The following is an 18,350-nucleotide window of genomic DNA, read 5'->3' as shown; positions in this document are numbered from 1 at the left end:
CGTAGAAAGCCTTATTACGACCAGAAAGTAGGGATTGCCCTCTCTCTGAGAGGCTTGGCCTCACAGAAGATCATACCATTACTACCGTCATCATCAAGTGTGGGAAGAAGGAGAGAAGGGGCTAATGAATACACATACACTGAAACCTAACTAATTATTGTTGCCTCTAGCTGTTGTCACTTTCTTATGCTGTTTCTGGTGAAGAATTGGTTGCTTAGCGTGCTAAAGAGTCTGGGCATAACAGGGGATTCGTGATCCCTGACTTGCTGGCATGAATGCCGCTAAAAATAGACTAGGCTGTCTAAAAGAGTGCTTGATTTAATGACAGTTCAAGCTACGAGTGCGGAGTGCGAGCGCTTAATTTCGTTTGCTGGGCGAATGATGACGGCATCGTCATGATCTGAATTCCTCTATCCTCTTTGTTTGTCAAGTATCGTAAGATGGTTTGGTTTGGTTGGTTAGAGGCCTGCCCATCATCCTAGCCGATTCTTCCACTGCCTAAACTCGAAAATGTGCCCTAGCGAAGCACAAATAGTATATAAAGTCAACAATATAGTGCAAGAAACGAGAGGAACATCAATTCGAGTTAAAACTGTAGCGTTTCTGGCCGTGGCGAAAATTGTCGGTGTGGGCATGAAACCTTGACAATATCTATTCAATCATCGATGGGAATGTTATTAAAGCGCCAAGGAATCTCATATGAAACTAACGTCTTCTGGAAGGCCGCTAAGTATGAAAACCGTGAACTGTCGTACTGCCTAGCCGGCTACTTCTTCAAGCCGTTCTAGTACGTTGGAGGGAGAGCTGCAGCTCTGGTAGTGCGCGTCGTGGCTTCCATATGTTGGAGCATGGAAAACATCAATATCGGCCCCCTTCTCGAGCAGTATCTGGATTATCTTTTTGTGGCCTCTATATGATGTAGCCTGAAGAGCATTGCCATAGTGACCGCCTTGGGCATTCACGTCGGCCCCTGAGGATCGAATTTTGGACGGACTTGGTCAGCCCTATCCGCGATGCGTAATGTAATGCGGGCGGTATATTAAGACATTAGCCTATATCATAGAGTTCTAAGCATGTTTCAATGGAGTCTTTACAGGAAAAGAACTCGATTGCTAGCTTAAAGCCTGTTTCGCTGTGGGTCTCGGCTATTATAGCATGGCTCGTCCAGTATTGCGCAGAGTACTGTGCCATTGGGTATGACTTTATAATTTCTTGTGGCTTGCAGGTCTGGTCCAAATCCAATAAATAGGCAAGGCAGGCTTCTGAGATAGAGGCTCTGGCAGCGGCCTCCTCGAAGTCCATTTTGATGCTTTTTGCTAAGCGATTTGATGTCAGGTACTCTTTAACTGAGAAATGCGCAAGCTGTATCTCGGTAACCATCTCATCTTTATAAGGGTTGCTTTTTTTCGTAAAAAGTACTACTAAGCTGTAGCAGTATTTTGAGATCTCTGGAATTGGCGATCCGTTCTGAGGATCAAACCGAGGTCTGCTTGCCGTGTCTACTGCAATCGCATCAACAGCTTCATCAATCCGTAGCGGCCGTTCGGAGAAGCTTAAGAATTGCAGAAGTCGTTTTGCATAGTGCATGTGATTGGGGGGTATATTCTCCAAGATCCGAGCATACGTCTCATCCAAGGTTGCCGGTAGGGTCGCGCGCACCATTTCGACTTCTTGAGGGCTGTAGCAATGTTCAAGAACATCGAATTGACATGAGACCCAGCGAAACCTGTATTATCTTAGTAATATCACCACAGAAAACGAGAATAAAAGAACTTACATTCCGTTGGCCTTCTCTACTAGAGTGGCTTCAATTTTGCTTTGCATATCCGGCCGCTCGTGCCACCTGCTTAGTCCCTCGGACTGCTTAACTCTTGCCCGGATATATCCACATATATCGTCCTCTATTAGGTCGCTTTGGAGAGAGATGATGTCTTTATTACGCGCTAACTTCTCGACGGTCTCCTTGATATCTTGTTCTGGACGGCTTGTAATAAGAAGGTGAATATTCGTCTGCAAGTCACGAAGGTTTCGAATCCACGGGAGTAGTCCTCCAGTTGGGTAGTATTTTCGTGTTTTACACTCATCGAGTGCATCTAGTACGATCCAGACTTCACCAGCTTGTTGAAGCATATTTTGTAAGGTTGTAGAGAGAAGGTCAATACTTGGCCGTCGCCTCCCGTTATCAAAAGAGGAGTTGGGTGAGTCTAGATATCTTCGGACTTTCTCACTCTTATAGTACAGCTGATGAATCAGTGAGCATATTAACTTCTCGAAAGAATGTTTTTCAGTGTTCGTAAAGTCGAAGTAGAAGTACAAGAGGTTTTGAGAGCAAGCTTCGATTTTCTCGAGGTTCTCAAAGACGGTGGAACTAAGTACCGTTTTGCCACATCCAGGAATACCGTTAAGCCATAAAAAGAAGTTTGGTTCTCGTTTCCACGCCTTGTATGCCTCGATTTGAAGGAACCACTGCCCCGAGCCTGGATTTCGTTGCTCTAATGCTTTGTTATAGTTGGTTGACAAATCGGGTGGCGAGAGCCAGTTCCTGAGCTTCTCAAGATATTTGTCTACCTTGAGACTTTCAACTCCACTCTGGGACGCACTTGCTAAAGAGTGAACGCCCTTCAAACTTTCATTGACTAACACATTAATAAAAATAATCAAGGTAACTCGGCCTAATAATAACTTGGATCACTAACCATGGGCGAACCCTTCATCAATAACCTTGGTAAGCTTCTTTTCAGCCTCAACTCTGTTTGGTGCAGTACGGTTCAGTAGGTCCTTTGCATACGCCGCTGCTGCCATGGCTGCATACCCTTGCCACTCCTTATTCTTGTGTGTGTCTGAGTAGTCGCAAATGCCACGAATGACCAGACATGGGAAGTGATTCATCAACCCTGCCGCTTCCATTTCGAGACAGAGGACGTCCATCTCCTTCGAAAGTCGATCCCGGACGGAAGGGTCCTTCATCAATTGATTGGCTGAAGCGATTAACCCAAAGTGGATTGCTGGATTATCGTACGGATATCATGCTTGGGGCTTGGCGCACCACCACCGATTCTGATATTGGGGAAGCTTTGCAGCATATCTCTTGCGACGCTTGCAGCTGATGATATTCCATATTCTCGGTCTGGTAATACGGCGATGATGACGTTGTGTTTTCAGACCCTGCCCAATGTGTAGTCATTATTGTCATTTGGGGATACGTATTCCGGTCTTTCATGCTTTTCGTCGAGAAACGTTTGTGCCGCAGCATACTCGGTGCTAATGGCGCATATCCAACCCACGAGGTAGTCATTTGGTTGAGATATGTTGGGACGGAGCTTTGAACGGGGTATCAATCAGCTTCAGCCGACTCTTGTTGGTTAGATAGCCTCTCTGTGTCGGTGTCGTTTATAATCACTCACAAACAGATTAAGCGCTTAGCGTCTTGGGAGACATCGAGGGATCGCACAATAGAGGAGCAAATGGAGGGCAAGAACTAAACAAATAACAGAACACTGACAGTATAGCAGTGGGAGGGTCAATTGTGCGTGGGTGCGGGGCCAAGTCATTAAAACTAGGTCCTGCAGCGTCATGGCTGTCGCGGTCATCCCCATACTTAGAACATCCGATTTGGAGGTACTGGAATAGATTAATGGACATATGCAAAATTCTGGGTCATTTGACAGGCTTTTGAGTAGCATTGTGGGAATGGTACATAAGCTGCTTGGAGAGTGTGATGACATGTAAGCTTCAGACTAATGCCTGTAAGTCATATGCATCTCCTTTGCGGTTGGACAAACTGTACTCTAGCCATTTATAGTGTTTCCCACAAAATGCACAAAGATATATGCGCTAAAGCAGCCGGGTTGGCGCAGCATCCTGGGACGATTAAGATAGAAAGGATACTATCGTGAGGTCTTTGAAAAGGATGCAACAATCGGTGGGTAATAAATGCAGCCCTATCTCTTCTCCATCCACTCGCCCAGCCAATCACCTAATACGGGGCTGAGATGCAGGCGATCATGACGCAGGCATATTACCAGAATAGAAGTGACCGATGGCCTCGTCCAATTCAATACGCGATCTAACTGCTCTATACTTGTCTACCTGTCACCCCGTTTGTCTAGTCCATTCCTGCCCCCACAGCCAGTAACATCAACCGCGCCCGTTCAACCCCACAGGATTCAGCGCGCATCCCAGTGTGGATTGCACAGAAAAGGCGTCTAATGACAAGCAATGGTCCCTGGCAGGTGGCTGTGGGCAGGGATTAGTTGATGATTTGGCATTTTGCCCGGATGCCACCTCGTTGCGATGCGACCGTTAGAGGTCGCAGCCAAGTAAAGATGCGTGCGAAATTTCCAGTTCTTGCAGTCACGTACTGTAGAACCAAGACAGAAACAGATGTACTATTACATATACATATGTGTCTAAGGAGGCCTTCCTAGCAACCCATCTTACCCGAGTCGTTTTCCCACTATCAACCGGCTCCAGCGGCCATCCGGCCTTTTGAATAAGCTGCGGTCTAGAACATGGAACCAGACCCCAAACTACCAGGATTTCCATCCGTTGGCCCACATGTCCCGCCGATCCTGCATACTAAGGTAGCACAACTTCATGGTTAAGGAAGCGGAGATGTAGAGCGCCGGGGTATTCCGAAAGCACCACGTCCTTGCAAGCACCTCAAATCCTCTAGGTACCCGTCGTGCACCAGCATACAAACCTTGAAGGGAACGTCTCTGAAACATTCGCCGACTGAATTGGTTGCTGCGTCCATCCTGACATGCTGGGAAGACGCATTTGTACGCCGTCAATTGGGGGCGAGCGCGCCAATCGTACTCAGCGCCCGGTGGCTCTCACTATTAGGCAAAGCAAACGTGCCAAAGAATTGAACAAAGAGCCAACACCAAATTAACGTCGGTGGGATCAAGAATAAGTGGATGGAGATCAGACGAACGAGAAGTTGAGGCTGATCGAATCACTCATCCTTTCATGTATGACAAAGCTCTGGAGCACGGGCAGTCGAGCTTAGTCGTCAAAATAAGGTTGTGATTTCCGGCTGGGATGACACGTATTGTGCAACTGACAACACTATCGAGGTCACGCTTTCAAAAACTCAAAACCGATAGTCATCGAGAGTAGCGTCCTTTTTATCGAAATATGTGCAATATAGAGGACGCCGGCGACTTCGCGATCGCGGTGGTACAACATATCGTTGCTGAGTGCGACGGAGAAGCCCCGAGTGGTGGAGAGCAGCCTAGCCGAGTTGAGCGAATACAAAAGTGTAACCCTCCTGAATATAAGGCCTAAGTGCAGGCAGATTTTGACGTGATACAACAGAGTACAGCTCCTAAGACAATGAGCTACCGGGAGTTGCATGAAGTATATAGTTGTGATGCGGTTGCAGCAGGCCAACTGGTGTCTTGTCCCACTTTTGGCCTCCGTGACTCGAATCTCTTTCTTATACTACTCTAACCTACGTAGTCATGTATCCCTTGGGGTAGACCTGATCTCACGCAGACTTATTTTGAAGTAGCATTCGGCTCTCCCGACGTGAATATTGTTCCCTCCTGGGATTGCGCAGAGCCATCGCTCAACTCCCATCGTCGTCTGTCCTGAGATCGGTCGTACTGGGTTCGTGTATTGTTCCCATGCCCCCTAGAATCCAGGCAAGACGTAGGAGCATAGGTAACAAGCAGTAGTCTTAGTTAAAGCTGTGCGTGGCCAAGGCGGCTGCTCAATCAGCGTGCGGTCGCGCGGCTTGCGAGCAGACCGTTCTGGTGGTGATGGGGCCGTCGTATTCTTGTCGCTCTCAGTCGATGGTGATGCGGGAGTGGGGGCGCTTGCCGCTGCCCCTGGCTTTGATGCACCACTGCGGATGCTAGCCAGGAAGCCGGCTAGATCAGGGGTGAACATACTGCTCTGCTCACGAAACGCAGGAACAATCCGTACAGCTCAGAAAGAAAAGAACGCAAGGCTCCGGCAAATATTGTGACGGGTATCGCATGGGGATAACTAGGGGCGGGGGGGGGGCATTTTGTCACGAGGAAGTGTATGATATTGTTGCTTGAGCTGTTTTCTATCATTTCTGTTTAGGCTGGGTTTATGAATTAAGTATTACTGTTGAGGGAGGAACGATGTCGTGCTTTAGACAACATCGGTCAGTTCGTTAATTGCCTTTATATTGACGAGAATTATGATTAATGCAAGTTTTCCTCCTTCGGAGAGCGTGAACACGAGTACCTCGTAGGAGGTTCGTCGCTCCTGTCTCTATCGTATCCCTCATGTATGATGGCCCCTCCCATACCTGCCTCTAGAATATTTGTTTCTCTTTCTACTGGAAGCATCGCACTAGCAAGCCTGAATGGAAGCTTTGCCGTATACAATGACGCCGTCGCGACAGCGTCTAGATCGCGGCTGATACAATCTGCCTCTTTGATTTGACCAACCTCACGCAAGTACGACTCCAGATTATTCAATGCAGTGACAGTCACTCCGTCAGATTCTCTGCCATGTTGCAGACAGAGTTTAGCAACCTTGGGGACCAGGCTAAGGACCCGTTTCTGGCTGCCCTGCTTACGGGCGATGGATATAAGCAAGAGACACGCCTGAACGACGCAAAAGGGGTGTTTCCGTATCTCCTCCGAATCAACTGCTTCAGCAATATTCGTATGTGCCTCGTCGAGTTTCGCCCATCGCAGATATAAACTCGCAAGATCAAGCCTGGTCTGGAGCAGAGTCAGATTGAATTCGTCAACTGGCTCGGCAGTATGACCCTCCTTGCAGCTCCTCCGAAGTACCATCTTCAATGTGCACTCCGCCTGCTCAAAGTCAAGCAGCCCCTCAGTCGCCAAAATATTCGATATCGGCGCGCGCAGCTTCGTGACGCATTTCGTGTTCCAAGTAGATGCTTCCACGTTGGCTTCAATCTGATGAAAGTAGCAGTGCAGCACATGTCGCGCACTCCTCCGAAAATCAGCAAAGCTCGTCCTGGTCATCAATTCCATCAACAGCCTCAATGGGTGCGCGGGATTCGGATGGACAACGCGGCATAGATCAACTGCATGATTGATAATAGACCTGACCAAATCAGGCGCCACGTCAATGAGGAATAGAGCGGTGATGTAAGTGTAGATCATCAGACGAGGGTTCTTCCCCAGGACGATGCGGGCATACTTATCGGTGGAGGACTGGAAGACGGCGAAGGCTTGTTTGGTGTTGCCTAGGAGGAGAAGTTGTTTGCCGACGATGATGTCGTCGAACCAGGCGCGGAACTGGACATAACTGGCTGACATGACGAGGGGGGGCGGGTTGGCCTGCCAGGAGCCCGAGTTGAAACCCCAGGTTATGTATTGTGTTGTGAGGCGCATGAAGTGCTCGGGTTGGTGCAGTGTTTCGGGTGTCGAAAGGGGGAAGAGGATTGAGATGGGGGGGTCTGGTGATGGGGTACGACAAGATGTTGATAAAAGCTGACAACGATGAGTTTTACCAAGCTCTAGAGGGGGCTGACTCTGTTGCTGGTGACGAACGAGGTCGTCGATCTCCCACTTTTTGAAATTCTTGCGGACGCGCCATCGTACGAAATGCATTTTATACATTTTCTCGCTGGGATGCGAAGTCAGCCATTGGTTATCGGTGCATGCTGGCATGGGCGCTTACTCACGTGGCGTGGAAATGGTGCCGGTCACGCATGTGCTGCATGACTGACCTCAACGGCATTTTTTGATCGATATAGAGATTTATGATGCGGGCGCGATAGGATTCCCAGTCCATGGGCGTTGCCCAATTGCGCCGCGACGTCAAGCTCGGCGGGATCATGTTGGGCGTTGAGGTTCACCTACATGGCCTTTGAAGATAAGCGCAGATGGTGAGGATGGGAGGTTTCGGCTCATTTGTATCATTGACCAGAACAGTTGGTTCAAATAGGGTACCGGTACCCAGGTGGAATGCAGGATGTCAGGCGCCAACCAATTGTCTTGAGTGCCTATATGCCGGATTTACAGGGTGCATGTTCGGCATTATCGGAAATCATGTCCATGGCTCAGCGTCCCATTCAGCTCTTGATTGGATCGATCAATGACGCTGCAGGGTTCGGGAACAGCCCCCACACTTCCTCGTGCCAAGAGGGTGCAAAATCTACACGGCGTTGTAGTCGCCCCTTAGCAATCTACGTCGGAAATCTCCCTTCAGACAATGGTGTACCGTTGTGTGCTTGTCGTAGATCTCGGCATCGTGTCTCGACAAGCGTGTAATCAAAGACTTGCCTCGTGGTGGGGCCACCTAGAGATCTTAAAACATGCTCCTGGGAGGGAACCATTAACCGCCGACGCGTCTGCAGCGCGTCCATGATCGCGGTGGAACCGTGGCTGACTCGAACGTGTCGTTCTGTCCATACTATGGTGTCATGGGTAAGTTTTCAATTGTGTTTGTACCGTGCCCTACCTTAGCACGCGCCAACTCTTGGCGTATATTCAATACATTTTACTAGTACTCTGTATACAATCCATTAGCCACGATTATCGCTTCGCACCTCTCTAGTATTGGTTTCAGAAGCTCCTGTAAGTAGCTCTTAGGTAGTTTATCCTAAGCCTCCTTTACCTATATCCGAAGACGATTATAGCTAGGCTTTTTAGTAATACCGTATTTACCTTTAATATAGTCCTTCATCCAGTTCTAGCATATCTCTATCGGGTTTAGATTAGGGGAATAAGATAGCTACTAGACTATATTAATGCCCCTATCCCAAGGCGTTGAAGGCAGGCTTCACCACTTGATCACATCCAAGCAATCTTGTGTCTCAGTGTTCAGTGTTAGTATAGGTACGTGGAATTTGCTCAAAGGGGGTGGTACATCTATATGCTTCTCTAGGAGGTATTGGCGGTTTAATAGCGAAAAGACCGAGGAACGTAAAGTGATAATACCCAATATTGTTATCGCGTCAAGTTCTGTCACATTGTCTGGGATACGGGGTCTCATCGTTCGTAAGTTCTGATTTGTCAATCGTGCGGGGCCAAGACTTGTCTATTATTAGCAAATACGAATGGGGACATGAGCTATGGAATGATAGTAAAACTGGAGATGACCGAGACTGAAATAGAAGCTGTTATCGAGATAGATATCACTATGTTCCTAGCGGAACAAGCAGAATCACTAAGCTTGAATCACCGAGCGTGAGTCAGATTATACTATCTAACATACATAGCTGTAAGCAATAAATGCCAGGCTGGTCTGGTGATAGATCACGATTATGGTAAGCAGTGGCTCCTATTCTGTGTTGAATCATCCCGTAACGGCCATCAGCTGGTTTTAAGTGTCTTGACTAAACCAAATATTGGATGCTGTATAGAAAATGATCGACGAAACGCGCAAGGAGGGAAGTTTGGGACTTGATTCTCTCACTTCATTCTCGCCATGACCTGTTTCCCTTGTCCAGATGATTTCCAATGTGAAATACACATATCCTAAAATGGCTTGGTCCGTCGGGCTTCCATCATGTCTCTCAAACCTACAACACCGCCTCAGCCAAGTTAGGCTCGAAGTTATCGTCGATAAAATACACATTTCCATCTGTGATCCAGTCAGCATATACGCCCCTCCAAAACATGAATTCGTTCGACACGTGTCAACCCAATCTTTGTCCGCCAACGCTTCCTGCGCCACAGCCGGCATCTTCCCCCAAGCTACCAGCGGCTGCGTGCCGCCCACCGTACTCGTGAACCCATACAGACGGTCTGAAATAACATACGCGGTATAGTACTTAATTGATGGATAATCCCGCTCGAATCCGGCTCAGGCGTCGTCACGTAGTCCCCATGGTACGAAACCGCGACACCCAAAAGCGTAGCATCAGTTGACGCGGACCAAAGCCAGACTACCACGCCTTCTCAGTCGCACCGGTGGCCCACACCAGCCCGGTTACCGAGCCAGGACGACTCGCCTTTGGGGAAGTGCCAAGAGTGTAGGATCACATAGGAGTTGTTGTAGGTGCTGGCGCGGGCGTACATTTGGCCTGTGCTAAAGGAGCAGCAGCCGGAGAATTTGCTGCTTGGGGAGAGGCCGGCGCTTTTGACATACAGACACTGGCTGGAAATGATGAGTCTGAGGGGCAAAGGCTCAGCTCACGTCGCCTGCCGCGTCTATAACTGGGAATGGCACGCAGCCATCTACAATCTTGAGATATAGCTGATATCTCAGCATCAATGTCCCTTCCGCGTGATCCGGTACAGTTTGGGCAAAGCCGACAACAGCATCAGGTGCAGTCTCCTCGGCGCCAAGTGATGCCGCGCGGACTGAGCTCGCGAGGGCCAGAATGGAGAGTGTGAAAACCAAGATGATGGCCGAGAGTGCCCTTGGGCGCTGTAACGAAGAAATTCGAATGGAAGGAAGTCCCTTGAACGCTTTAGCTGGCTTGGACGGAACAGGAAACTATTCCCGTGGGGTCCGACGATATATATAATCGGGCCTCTCTGCACCTGGACCAGACCGTGGCCCAGATGACTTTCAGCACTTACTGTTTGCTAAGCGCAAGCAAGCCCTGTACCTGTCACACATGGTCGTACCCGTCAATAGATTCGGCAGATGAGAAGAGGCTCCGCTTGTTCGGGATGGTCCCGAAATCCCTGCACTGCACCGGCCATCACCCCGAATCCGGCTTAGCATAGCGCAGGCTTGGCAACTTCGGGGTATTCCTTTGGACTTGCCGGGGCTGGACGGCAATCACATATAAACAACTGATCATTTTGAGTATCCGTTAGCTGCTAGTTTGGAGGTAGTTGATGCAATAAGGTGGCACGAAAAGGCTTAGAGATTTCGAATGATAGTTTGTTAATATGTTTGGCTATATTCACTATCAAGTTGTTAGATGTCATAAAAATAGTAATGACAAGAATTAACAAAACTCCGGCATCACAGCCAGCATCAAGTACAAAAAGCCAGGATGTACAAGTAGTAGGCATTCACCCCTGCTCAACTACTCACCTTTTCCCAAGGCTTGGGGTCGAGCCAAGGCATAGTTTCTTATTTGATTCTCTTGTCGTTTTGCACCTGAAGTTTAACATATGTTGCTATTGATTTGAACAGATCACCAGCAAGTTTAGAGCTTCTGGCAACAATCTGCAAAAGTCATTGTATACTTGTGATTAATTGGATTAGCTTTATTGGACTTGCATGGGAATGTCAAACCCATCTGCCTATCTTCTTTGATTGGTGGCATGATCTATGTGATGGACTCATGGTGTTCTGTTTGTTTGGTTGTGAAAGAACACCTGCAGGCTGTAATGGTAAAGGATATCTGCAGCCAGAATATTGTGAGCAATGGTTGGAACCACTCATGTCCCAGGGGGAATCTTCCTGCTTTTTAAGCCGCTTTCACCGGCCACCCTTTGCACCAAGAGTTACAAGCTCACCCATTTAAGGTGGACCAGGGTGGTTGCCTCAGGGAATCCTCACACGTAAAGCTATTTGTGTGGCAAGTGCTCCTCATCTCAGGCTCACTTTCAGCTGAGTGATTCCCCTTTCAGAAATCAATTGCACCTTGTAGTGGTCAAAGCCATACCTTCCATGCCCTGACACACTACGACTGCCATTTGACACAACTCAACGCCACGCGAAGTGTCAACATGGCTCCCCGACAGCCTCCCAGAAAGAAGATCAAGCTCGAGTGCGAGGAGGAAGAATCCAATTATGAGGCCCTTGTCAAGAGGACAATGCTCGAGACCAAGCTCGCGCTCATTGCCGAGAAGGGCGAGCTCAACACGGCTGGGCACGACAGAGAGTTAGCTGCACCCAACCCTCTAACCTTCTTCCTCTTCGCATGATCAGACGAACTTGGAGATCAACATGCTGACAAGAGTCTTAGGCTTCTGGACACGGGCGCGTTTTCTGACATAACTGTGAGAACCGGGGCTGTAATGGGGTTCAAAAACTGGAAGCTTCACAAGGACATCCTAAGTGCTCGATCTCAGTTTTTCAAGGAGGCACTGGCAAAGAATTGGCCCGTGGACTGGTTTGGACGGATCGACCTTACGCGTTACACCGATTACGAGGCAAGGACAGTTCTCCTCTGGTTAGTGCCAGTTATCCGTATCGTTCATCTTGACTTCATCACTAATTGATTGTCTCCGCGCAGGATCTACACACGGACTTTGGTTTCGTTTGGTTTGGAGATCGAACAGAGGATTATCGGTACCCTCGTCGACTGCTACCAATTGTCCGATGATTTTGGCATGCCCGACATGGGCCTCGCGTGCACTGCTCGGGCCCGAGCCTGGTTCAAGCCCCACGCAAAAGCTGTTCAGAAGGCCTTCTGCTGTGCTGAGAACAAGTCCTCATTCCTCAGCCCCGATGTTCTGGCACCTATCAAGGCCGCAATCGACGAGATCTACAGGAGCAAACACGACACCGTTCATGACGTGGCCGCCAGCTTCGTCGCAGCTACACACGGGTGGATCCTGTCCGACGTGGCCTTTCAGCAAGTCTATTATGGAGTCCCCAAATTTCCGGCCGACATTCTGCGCAAGGTGACCAGCCTGGCGAGCACTGCGTCGTACGTACCCTACGTCGACCTACACAACTGTAGCAACTGCGGACAGGAGCCTGCGTGGGACAAAGAAGGCTATTACGCTTCCGTGTGCAGTGCAGGCCGTGAGAGAGCTACTGCCATGTGCAACAAGTGCTCTCGAGGCCCCGAGCTTCTACTTGAGAAGGACTTTATACATGGAGAGGGGTAGCAACATTGTCATATATGCTTGTCACCCTACACTGATATTCTTGCAGATTATGGTAGCTACATATAGCCACAATGTCCGGAGAAGAGCACCTTGACGTTGAATTTGCATGTACAAACCAAAGAATTGCAAAATCACGGGCCCACCGGAATGGTAGTCATAAGCAAGCACCTCAGATAGCTGTGAATCGACTTGTAGGAACTGACCTGCACTAATGCAAATACCTGGTTTTCGACGCTTGGATGTAATCAAGTGGTGAAGCCTGCCTTCAACGCCTTGGGATACGAAGGTTTTGAGCAGAAGTGTCAGTCTGTCCCGGTCTTTTACGTGTATTTAATAGAAGTTAGCGGTCAAAGACAGTGACCTTGACGGAGTCCCAATGAGAAGACCAAATTAGCGTTGAGGCTCGGTGAAAACAAATTCGCCGCCATGCATACCACCTTCCACCATTCCACTTGCCCCTACCTCTACGTAAGTATACATAACATCATACACGGAATTTTCGTATCCCAGATGGTGAGTGTTAACTCTTATCTTACGTAAGTCTCTTTAAGTTCAGGGTCGATATATTTCACCTCTAGTGAGACTGAGTCACGGCAACATAACAGCTTAGAAAGGTCATGTTCATGCTTAGTTCTGCTTAACAACTGGCTTCAGTTTGGTTCGTATCATCGTAAGTCCGCAGAATCCATGGGCTCAATAGCCTCAAACTGTCCAGATATTTCCAATAAACCCCAACTGCTTGTTCAACAGTCCAAGCAACTGCAGCTAATTCCTGTCATTCTATGATGGGAACACCATACCGCTTTCCTCACATTTGACTCTCCATACAAGACCTCATTGCCTTCCTGCGAAATTCTCAACTCGACTTCGAGCTACCCCTTTTCGCCCCAGCAGACCTCCCACGCGGCGGTGACCGACCCCCACCACGGTCAGTCCTACTTCCAACTGCACTCCCAGCTCTTGAAGATGGCCCCAAGCCCGACCCTACCGCCAAGCCTCCTACCATCAATGGCCTTGGCGAACTAGCAACGTGTCCACCTCCTCCAGCACCTCCTCCAGAACCAGGACTGGCATTCCCAGTCCCGGCCCCAGCATTACCAGCACCAGCTCCAGCTCCAGCACCAGCTCCAGCTCCAGCACCAGCTCCAGCTCCAGCACCAGCTCCAGCAGTCTCCCCCTCATCCTCCACCTCTGGCGCCGGCGGATCCGGCACCAAGACCCCCACGAACCCTCTCCTCCCCGACCTCGTCCTGGTCCTCCTTACCCTTCCCCTTCGCCCCCCTCCTCCCCCTCCTCCGCATCTGTACCCATACCCCCCATAATCATCCTCCTCATCCGCGAGCGGACAACAACAGCCCCTAAACATAGCGCGGATCACCGGCCAACAACCACAGCACACCAGCAGAAGCAGAAAAAAGACGATGCAAATGATGATCGCCACGATTTCGTACCATTCGAGGCCATTATTGGCACAACAGGATGAATTGGCGAGGACCGCGGTGATGGAGGGCGAGGGTGTGGTGCAGGAGGTTGTTGTCGAAGTTAGGGTTAGGGTTGTGCAGGCTGGGCAGGGGGCCTTTAGGGGAGGGGTTAGAAGGGTTGATGGGGATGGTAAGGCAGGTATTGCGGGTGTGGAGATCGATGGGAATTTGGGATTTGGCAATGGCCATGGTGCTTCGAAGACCGCGGCGTTTCTGGTGGTAGATGTCCTGGTGAGGTGGGTTGCGGGCTTCGATGTTGATGCTGCTGACATTGTGGACGGGAGTTTACGACCCAATCCGTGACTGAGACAAGGCTGCGTGCTCAGAGACTGAATAAGTAATCAAGTTGATAATGTGTTTCGTATGGTTGAATCCCAGGTCATAGTCGGGGAATCTTCAACTACCTGATTCTAGGGGTAAGAAGCTCATGATACAATATGTGAAACGGTATACTTGCGTTGTCGCTTCTAGAAGGAAAAGACGGGCGAGGAGCATAAGACAACGAGCCACGGTGATTGGTACACCGCCATTCTTGTGTATATGTGGTACTCTCCATCTGATGTGCGCCCAATGGTACTCGTGTTTGCCTCCCGTCCGCCTCACTTGGCGCTACCGTACTGTACTACAGATTGACCGATGATGCTTTCGCCCAGTTGCTGCTCTCACCTCTGTCTCTTAATATCGTCTGACCGCCCATGGTAACTTCGTTGGTACCCCTACTAGTAGGACGGAGCCCTGGGACGATTAGCATGACTTCCTACCGACCATTCTCGCGTCACAGTGACGAGTCCCTCCATCCTTCCATCCTCCCAAAGCCAACCCACAGTGATCGCCAGCCATTGCCCTGCGACATATTCAGTCCCAGTGCACTCCACCAACAAGCCCCAGTCCCATCCCTTCTCTACGCACCTTATTTCCTACCCCATTTCATCCCACATGATGCGGAAACGGCAAGCACCAAGAACCCGCCTCCTCGTCAGCATACTCCTCATCATCGCCGCCTCCGCAGCATATACAACACCAACAAATCCAAACCGCCAATCCCACGAGCGCCAACAACACCACGACCGTCACGATGATGATAATAGCGGCTTTGTCTGGGGGTATTGCCATTTTTTTGGCCCGAGCAAATCGATTTTCTAGGGCAAGGGGGGATTTCTGATGGTTTGGGATGCGACAGAGAAGGGTGAAGTAAGATGGGGGTTCCCAAAGGTATGAATGAACTACCTGGGTAGGTCTTTTCAAAAGTCTGGCTCAAGTCTCGTGGGTATGAGTTGGAGATTAATCCAGCTCAACCTGAATTGTCGAATGATGTCGCAGTCAACAAATGATTGGAAAAGGGATGCGTACTGGTGGTGGGTGGCGCTTGTTTAAACCATTTGAATCGAAATGGATGTTTCAAACCACATGTCCACGTTGGAGTCATCATGAGTCAATGGCCAGTAGGACGGGCTATACGGTGTAAAGGTGCCTCACTCATCGAGGTAGCACAACGGCCCACTTCTGGTTTGCCGACTTGCGTGGGTCAAGTGTTTACGAGGCGGCTCACGATTGTCACGACACGGCATTGCAAGACTATGATTTGTTTCTACAAACAGTTTGCTACGAGATACTGAGTCACAAATACGTTGACGGAAAGACGGTCTAGTAGTTGCAGATACCGCCTACATCGTCATCAATCGTCCATATCCCCGCCAGCCCATGCTCAACCACTGGTTCTTTAACGACCTCGACTTGCTCGGGTTTGCCAGCAAAGAAGTCGCCCTGGCCAGTTGAACGCGACTGCCGAGTCATGAAGCGCTTGGCCCAGGCTTCCACAGCCGGCTCACCCGTCTCATCGCGGGCCTGCTTCAAGAACGGGATCAAGGCGGTGCCGCCGGTGCCCTTGACCTTCTTGTGCTGTTCGTTCTTGGAAGCAGTAGCAAGGTTCTGGCGGGTGTTGGCCGGGCTGCGACTGCGTGCGCGGGTCTCCCTCGAAGGCAGGATGATATAGCGCGTCACGATGGCGATGTGAATGTCGCGGAAGGCACGTAACATGCTGAGACAGGCATCGTACGCAATACCAAGATCGCGGTCGGCGCCAGAATAGCTCTCCACAAATTCACGGATGTTGGCGACCGATGCGACGTCCTCTAAGAAGCGCGCGTGCGGTCCCGGCATGTATCGGCGCATTTCGCGGATGAAGTTGTTCTTCGGCGCCCGAGCGCGGCCCTCGCGCTCCGATTCTGACGAAGCGTCGGCCTTCTCCCCTGTAGGACGGTGCTCGATGCCAAGAATGAGATCGAAGAACTGGATCAAGGAGCTTTGTGCATTGCTGGGGCCAGAGTACTGCACATAGTCCGACTTCCCAGTGCCATCGTCCCAGATGACGCCTCTGGGTAGTCCCGCATCAGCCATATTCTTGCTGCCGGCGAGGAAGGTGCGAATGCGCTTGTAAAAGAACCCTGGATCGCAGCTTTCGTGCATGCGATGAAGCAGCGCACCCAGATCATCCAAGCGCTCGGCAAAGGTGCGCAGACAACGTGTCACGGTTGCAGCATCACCTGCGCGAGCCGCAGCAACGGCTGTCAACATGAGCGGTATGATGGGGCCGCCGCGGGCCTCAATGGCGACCGAGACAAGGTAAAACCAAGACTCATCGAGCGAGCCTGTGAAGGTTACCAGGGTGGCGAGGTTGTCCAGGTCATCGATGTCCTCATCGATGAAAAGGGGCTTGAAGTTCCAGAGGACCGAGGCGGCATAGGTCGACACGGGAGGCACTTCAAGGTGCCTGCAAATCTCCAGCAGCGGCACGGAGATGCTGGGCGGCACCCGTTCACGGGGAGTGTCACCTCCCCAGATATAGCCGTGGGCGAAGAAGGTCAGGAGCATGTAGGCTCGCCGCCATTCTGCGTCATGTTCCAGACCGATGGTGGAGAGAACGGGCAGACGATCAACGACCCCTTGGAGGCGCTTGCTAAGAATCAGATTTTGCAGATTGGCGCTGATGGCCTCCCATTTGTTGTAGTACGGATCAGGAAGCCTCGTCAACGGCAGGACATCCGGGAGGAAGCCGTGGGCTGGGCTGATCCCGTAGTCCGACAAGACGGGAATGGGAGGAATCATGGCGATTGAGTGGCTCTTGTCCCAAGTCCGAGACCTGGTAGGGACCGGGTTCAATCTGGGCTTGGTTGATGGAGATGCAGCTTGTTTAGGAAAAGTGCTTCAAGTAACAAAATCCTGACGCAAGGAGTATACAGAGATGACACTGTAATACTCCTCAGCCGTGCGATTACCTGTTGTGGCCGTGAGCATAAGGGTTTGGGGTCGAGAGGCTAGGAAAGAAATGATGGTTTATTCACGAGAGCGGTACAAGCCGGATAGAGGATAAAGGTTTAAACTCGGCAACTTTTATCGGAGCAGCGGCTATTGGACCTGGAAGGTTCCAAAATGCTGGTTGTACGGCTCCCGGATCTGACTAATTGACCAACCAGGAAACCAGCGAGGCAAATTTGTTCGACATTAGATGATCAGTATGCAGGGTTCGCGCGGCAACTGGTAGCGTCAAGATGGCGCAAGTCGCATTTTGTTCTTGTCATCTGCAGGGAAGCCGAAACCAAACGGCCAGAGCAGTTGAGGCATTGAGGCATTGGAGGCACGCGATTCAAACCGATGGTTGCTGAAACGGCCCACGTGCGGGCAGGATGGACCTGGTACGTTGTGGGAATGCACCCTGACGGCTTGACGCGTGCGGTAGTGGTTGTGGGCAGCAAGATGGACCGATGATGTGTCCATGACGACTTAACCAAGGCATCTAGATCTAGACGTGGATGACGGGATTTGTCGGGTTGCAGAGGACGGACTGGTCGGAGCAGTCGAAAGAAGAGGTCGAAAAAAGCAGTTCACAAAACAGTTGCACAGAATTGGCAGTTGCACCCATCGGCAAGCTTGGGGCGATATGCACGGGGGCCAGTGCTTGTACCAAGTAGACCTTACCCAGAGGCTTTGCCCCTAGAGTGCTGGTGCCCCATAGCGACATTACATCATTGGCTGACGGTCGGTCTGTGTCGGTGACGCCAAATTGCCCCACTGGGAACATCAGCCTTGGCAAGCAGCCAGGACAAAGCTCCGTCGAGATAGCTGAAGCACTCCGCATTTCCATACTTTGTCGTGAAGCCATTCA

The 18,350-nt window shown here is 50.3% G+C and overlaps 5 protein-coding genes across 5 annotated transcripts; 1 reads left to right on the top strand and 4 right to left on the bottom strand.

The window, feature by feature from the left end:
* Positions 1 to 765: 765 nt before the first annotated feature.
* Positions 766 to 3,299, bottom strand: BCR38DRAFT_505334 (uncharacterized protein). Its single transcript, XM_040864920.1, has 3 exons — positions 2,693 to 3,299; positions 1,778 to 2,626; positions 766 to 1,726 (listed from the first exon to the last, which is right to left on the bottom strand). Exons 1-3 carry the CDS (start codon positions 2,965 to 2,967, stop codon positions 1,048 to 1,050), a joined length of 1,803 nt encoding a protein of 600 aa, XP_040710106.1. The 5' UTR covers positions 2,968 to 3,299; the 3' UTR covers positions 766 to 1,047.
* Positions 3,300 to 6,078: 2,779 nt separating this feature from the next.
* On the bottom strand, positions 6,079 to 7,867 carry BCR38DRAFT_451231 (Clr5 domain-containing protein). The gene is made up of 2 exons (XM_040861450.1): positions 7,643 to 7,867; positions 6,079 to 7,584 (listed from the first exon to the last, which is right to left on the bottom strand). The coding sequence occupies exons 1-2, from the start codon at positions 7,795 to 7,797 to the stop codon at positions 6,180 to 6,182; spliced, it is 1,560 nt and encodes a 519-aa protein (XP_040710105.1). The 5' UTR covers positions 7,798 to 7,867; the 3' UTR covers positions 6,079 to 6,179.
* Positions 7,868 to 11,597: 3,730 nt separating this feature from the next.
* BCR38DRAFT_414539 (uncharacterized protein) lies at positions 11,598 to 12,707 on the top strand (the record flags this gene model as incomplete). Its single annotated transcript, XM_040858943.1, has 3 exons — positions 11,598 to 11,752; positions 11,837 to 12,043; positions 12,107 to 12,707. 3 exons carry the CDS (start codon positions 11,598 to 11,600, stop codon positions 12,705 to 12,707), a joined length of 963 nt encoding a protein of 320 aa, XP_040710104.1.
* Positions 12,708 to 13,563: 856 nt separating this feature from the next.
* On the bottom strand, positions 13,564 to 14,460 carry BCR38DRAFT_414538 (uncharacterized protein; the record flags this gene model as incomplete). The annotated part of the gene is made up of 1 exon (XM_040858942.1): positions 13,564 to 14,460. One exon carries the CDS (start codon positions 14,458 to 14,460, stop codon positions 13,564 to 13,566), a length of 897 nt encoding a protein of 298 aa, XP_040710103.1.
* Positions 14,461 to 15,832: 1,372 nt separating this feature from the next.
* On the bottom strand, positions 15,833 to 17,293 carry BCR38DRAFT_355930 (Indoleamine 2,3-dioxygenase; the record flags this gene model as incomplete). Its single annotated transcript, XM_040856992.1, has 1 exon — positions 15,833 to 17,293. The coding sequence occupies one exon, from the start codon at positions 17,291 to 17,293 to the stop codon at positions 15,833 to 15,835; it is 1,461 nt and encodes a 486-aa protein (XP_040710102.1).
* Between the last annotated feature and the right edge of the window lie 1,057 nt (positions 17,294 to 18,350).

Source organism: Pseudomassariella vexata (assembly GCF_002105095.1).
Source record: "Pseudomassariella vexata strain CBS 129021 chromosome Unknown BCR38scaffold_23, whole genome shotgun sequence".
In the NCBI taxonomy this organism is placed as follows: Eukaryota; Fungi; Ascomycota; class Sordariomycetes; order Amphisphaeriales; family Pseudomassariaceae; genus Pseudomassariella; species Pseudomassariella vexata.
Note: the sequence above shows the minus strand (reverse complement) of the source record. Positions and strands in the feature narration are given on the sequence as shown.

Bases quoted from the DNA above. Each gene is read 5' to 3' on its own strand.
- BCR38DRAFT_451231 (XM_040861450.1), bottom strand. From the start codon at position 7,797: ATGATCCCGCCGAGCTTGACGTCGCGGCGCAATTGGGCAACGCCCATG. The intron at 7,585-7,642 runs GTGAGTAAGCGC...TTCGCATCCCAG, and splicing joins CGGCACCATTTCCACGCCAC to CGAGAAAATGTATAAAATGC.
- BCR38DRAFT_505334 (XM_040864920.1), bottom strand. From the start codon at position 2,967: ATGAAGGACCCTTCCGTCCGGGATCGACTTTCGAAGGAGATGGACGTC. The intron at 2,627-2,692 runs GTGATCCAAGTT...AGTCAATGAAAG, and splicing joins GAAGGGTTCGCCCATGGTTA to TTTGAAGGGCGTTCACTCTT. The intron at 1,727-1,777 runs GTAAGTTCTTTT...AAGATAATACAG, and splicing joins GTAGAGAAGGCCAACGGAAT to GTTTCGCTGGGTCTCATGTC.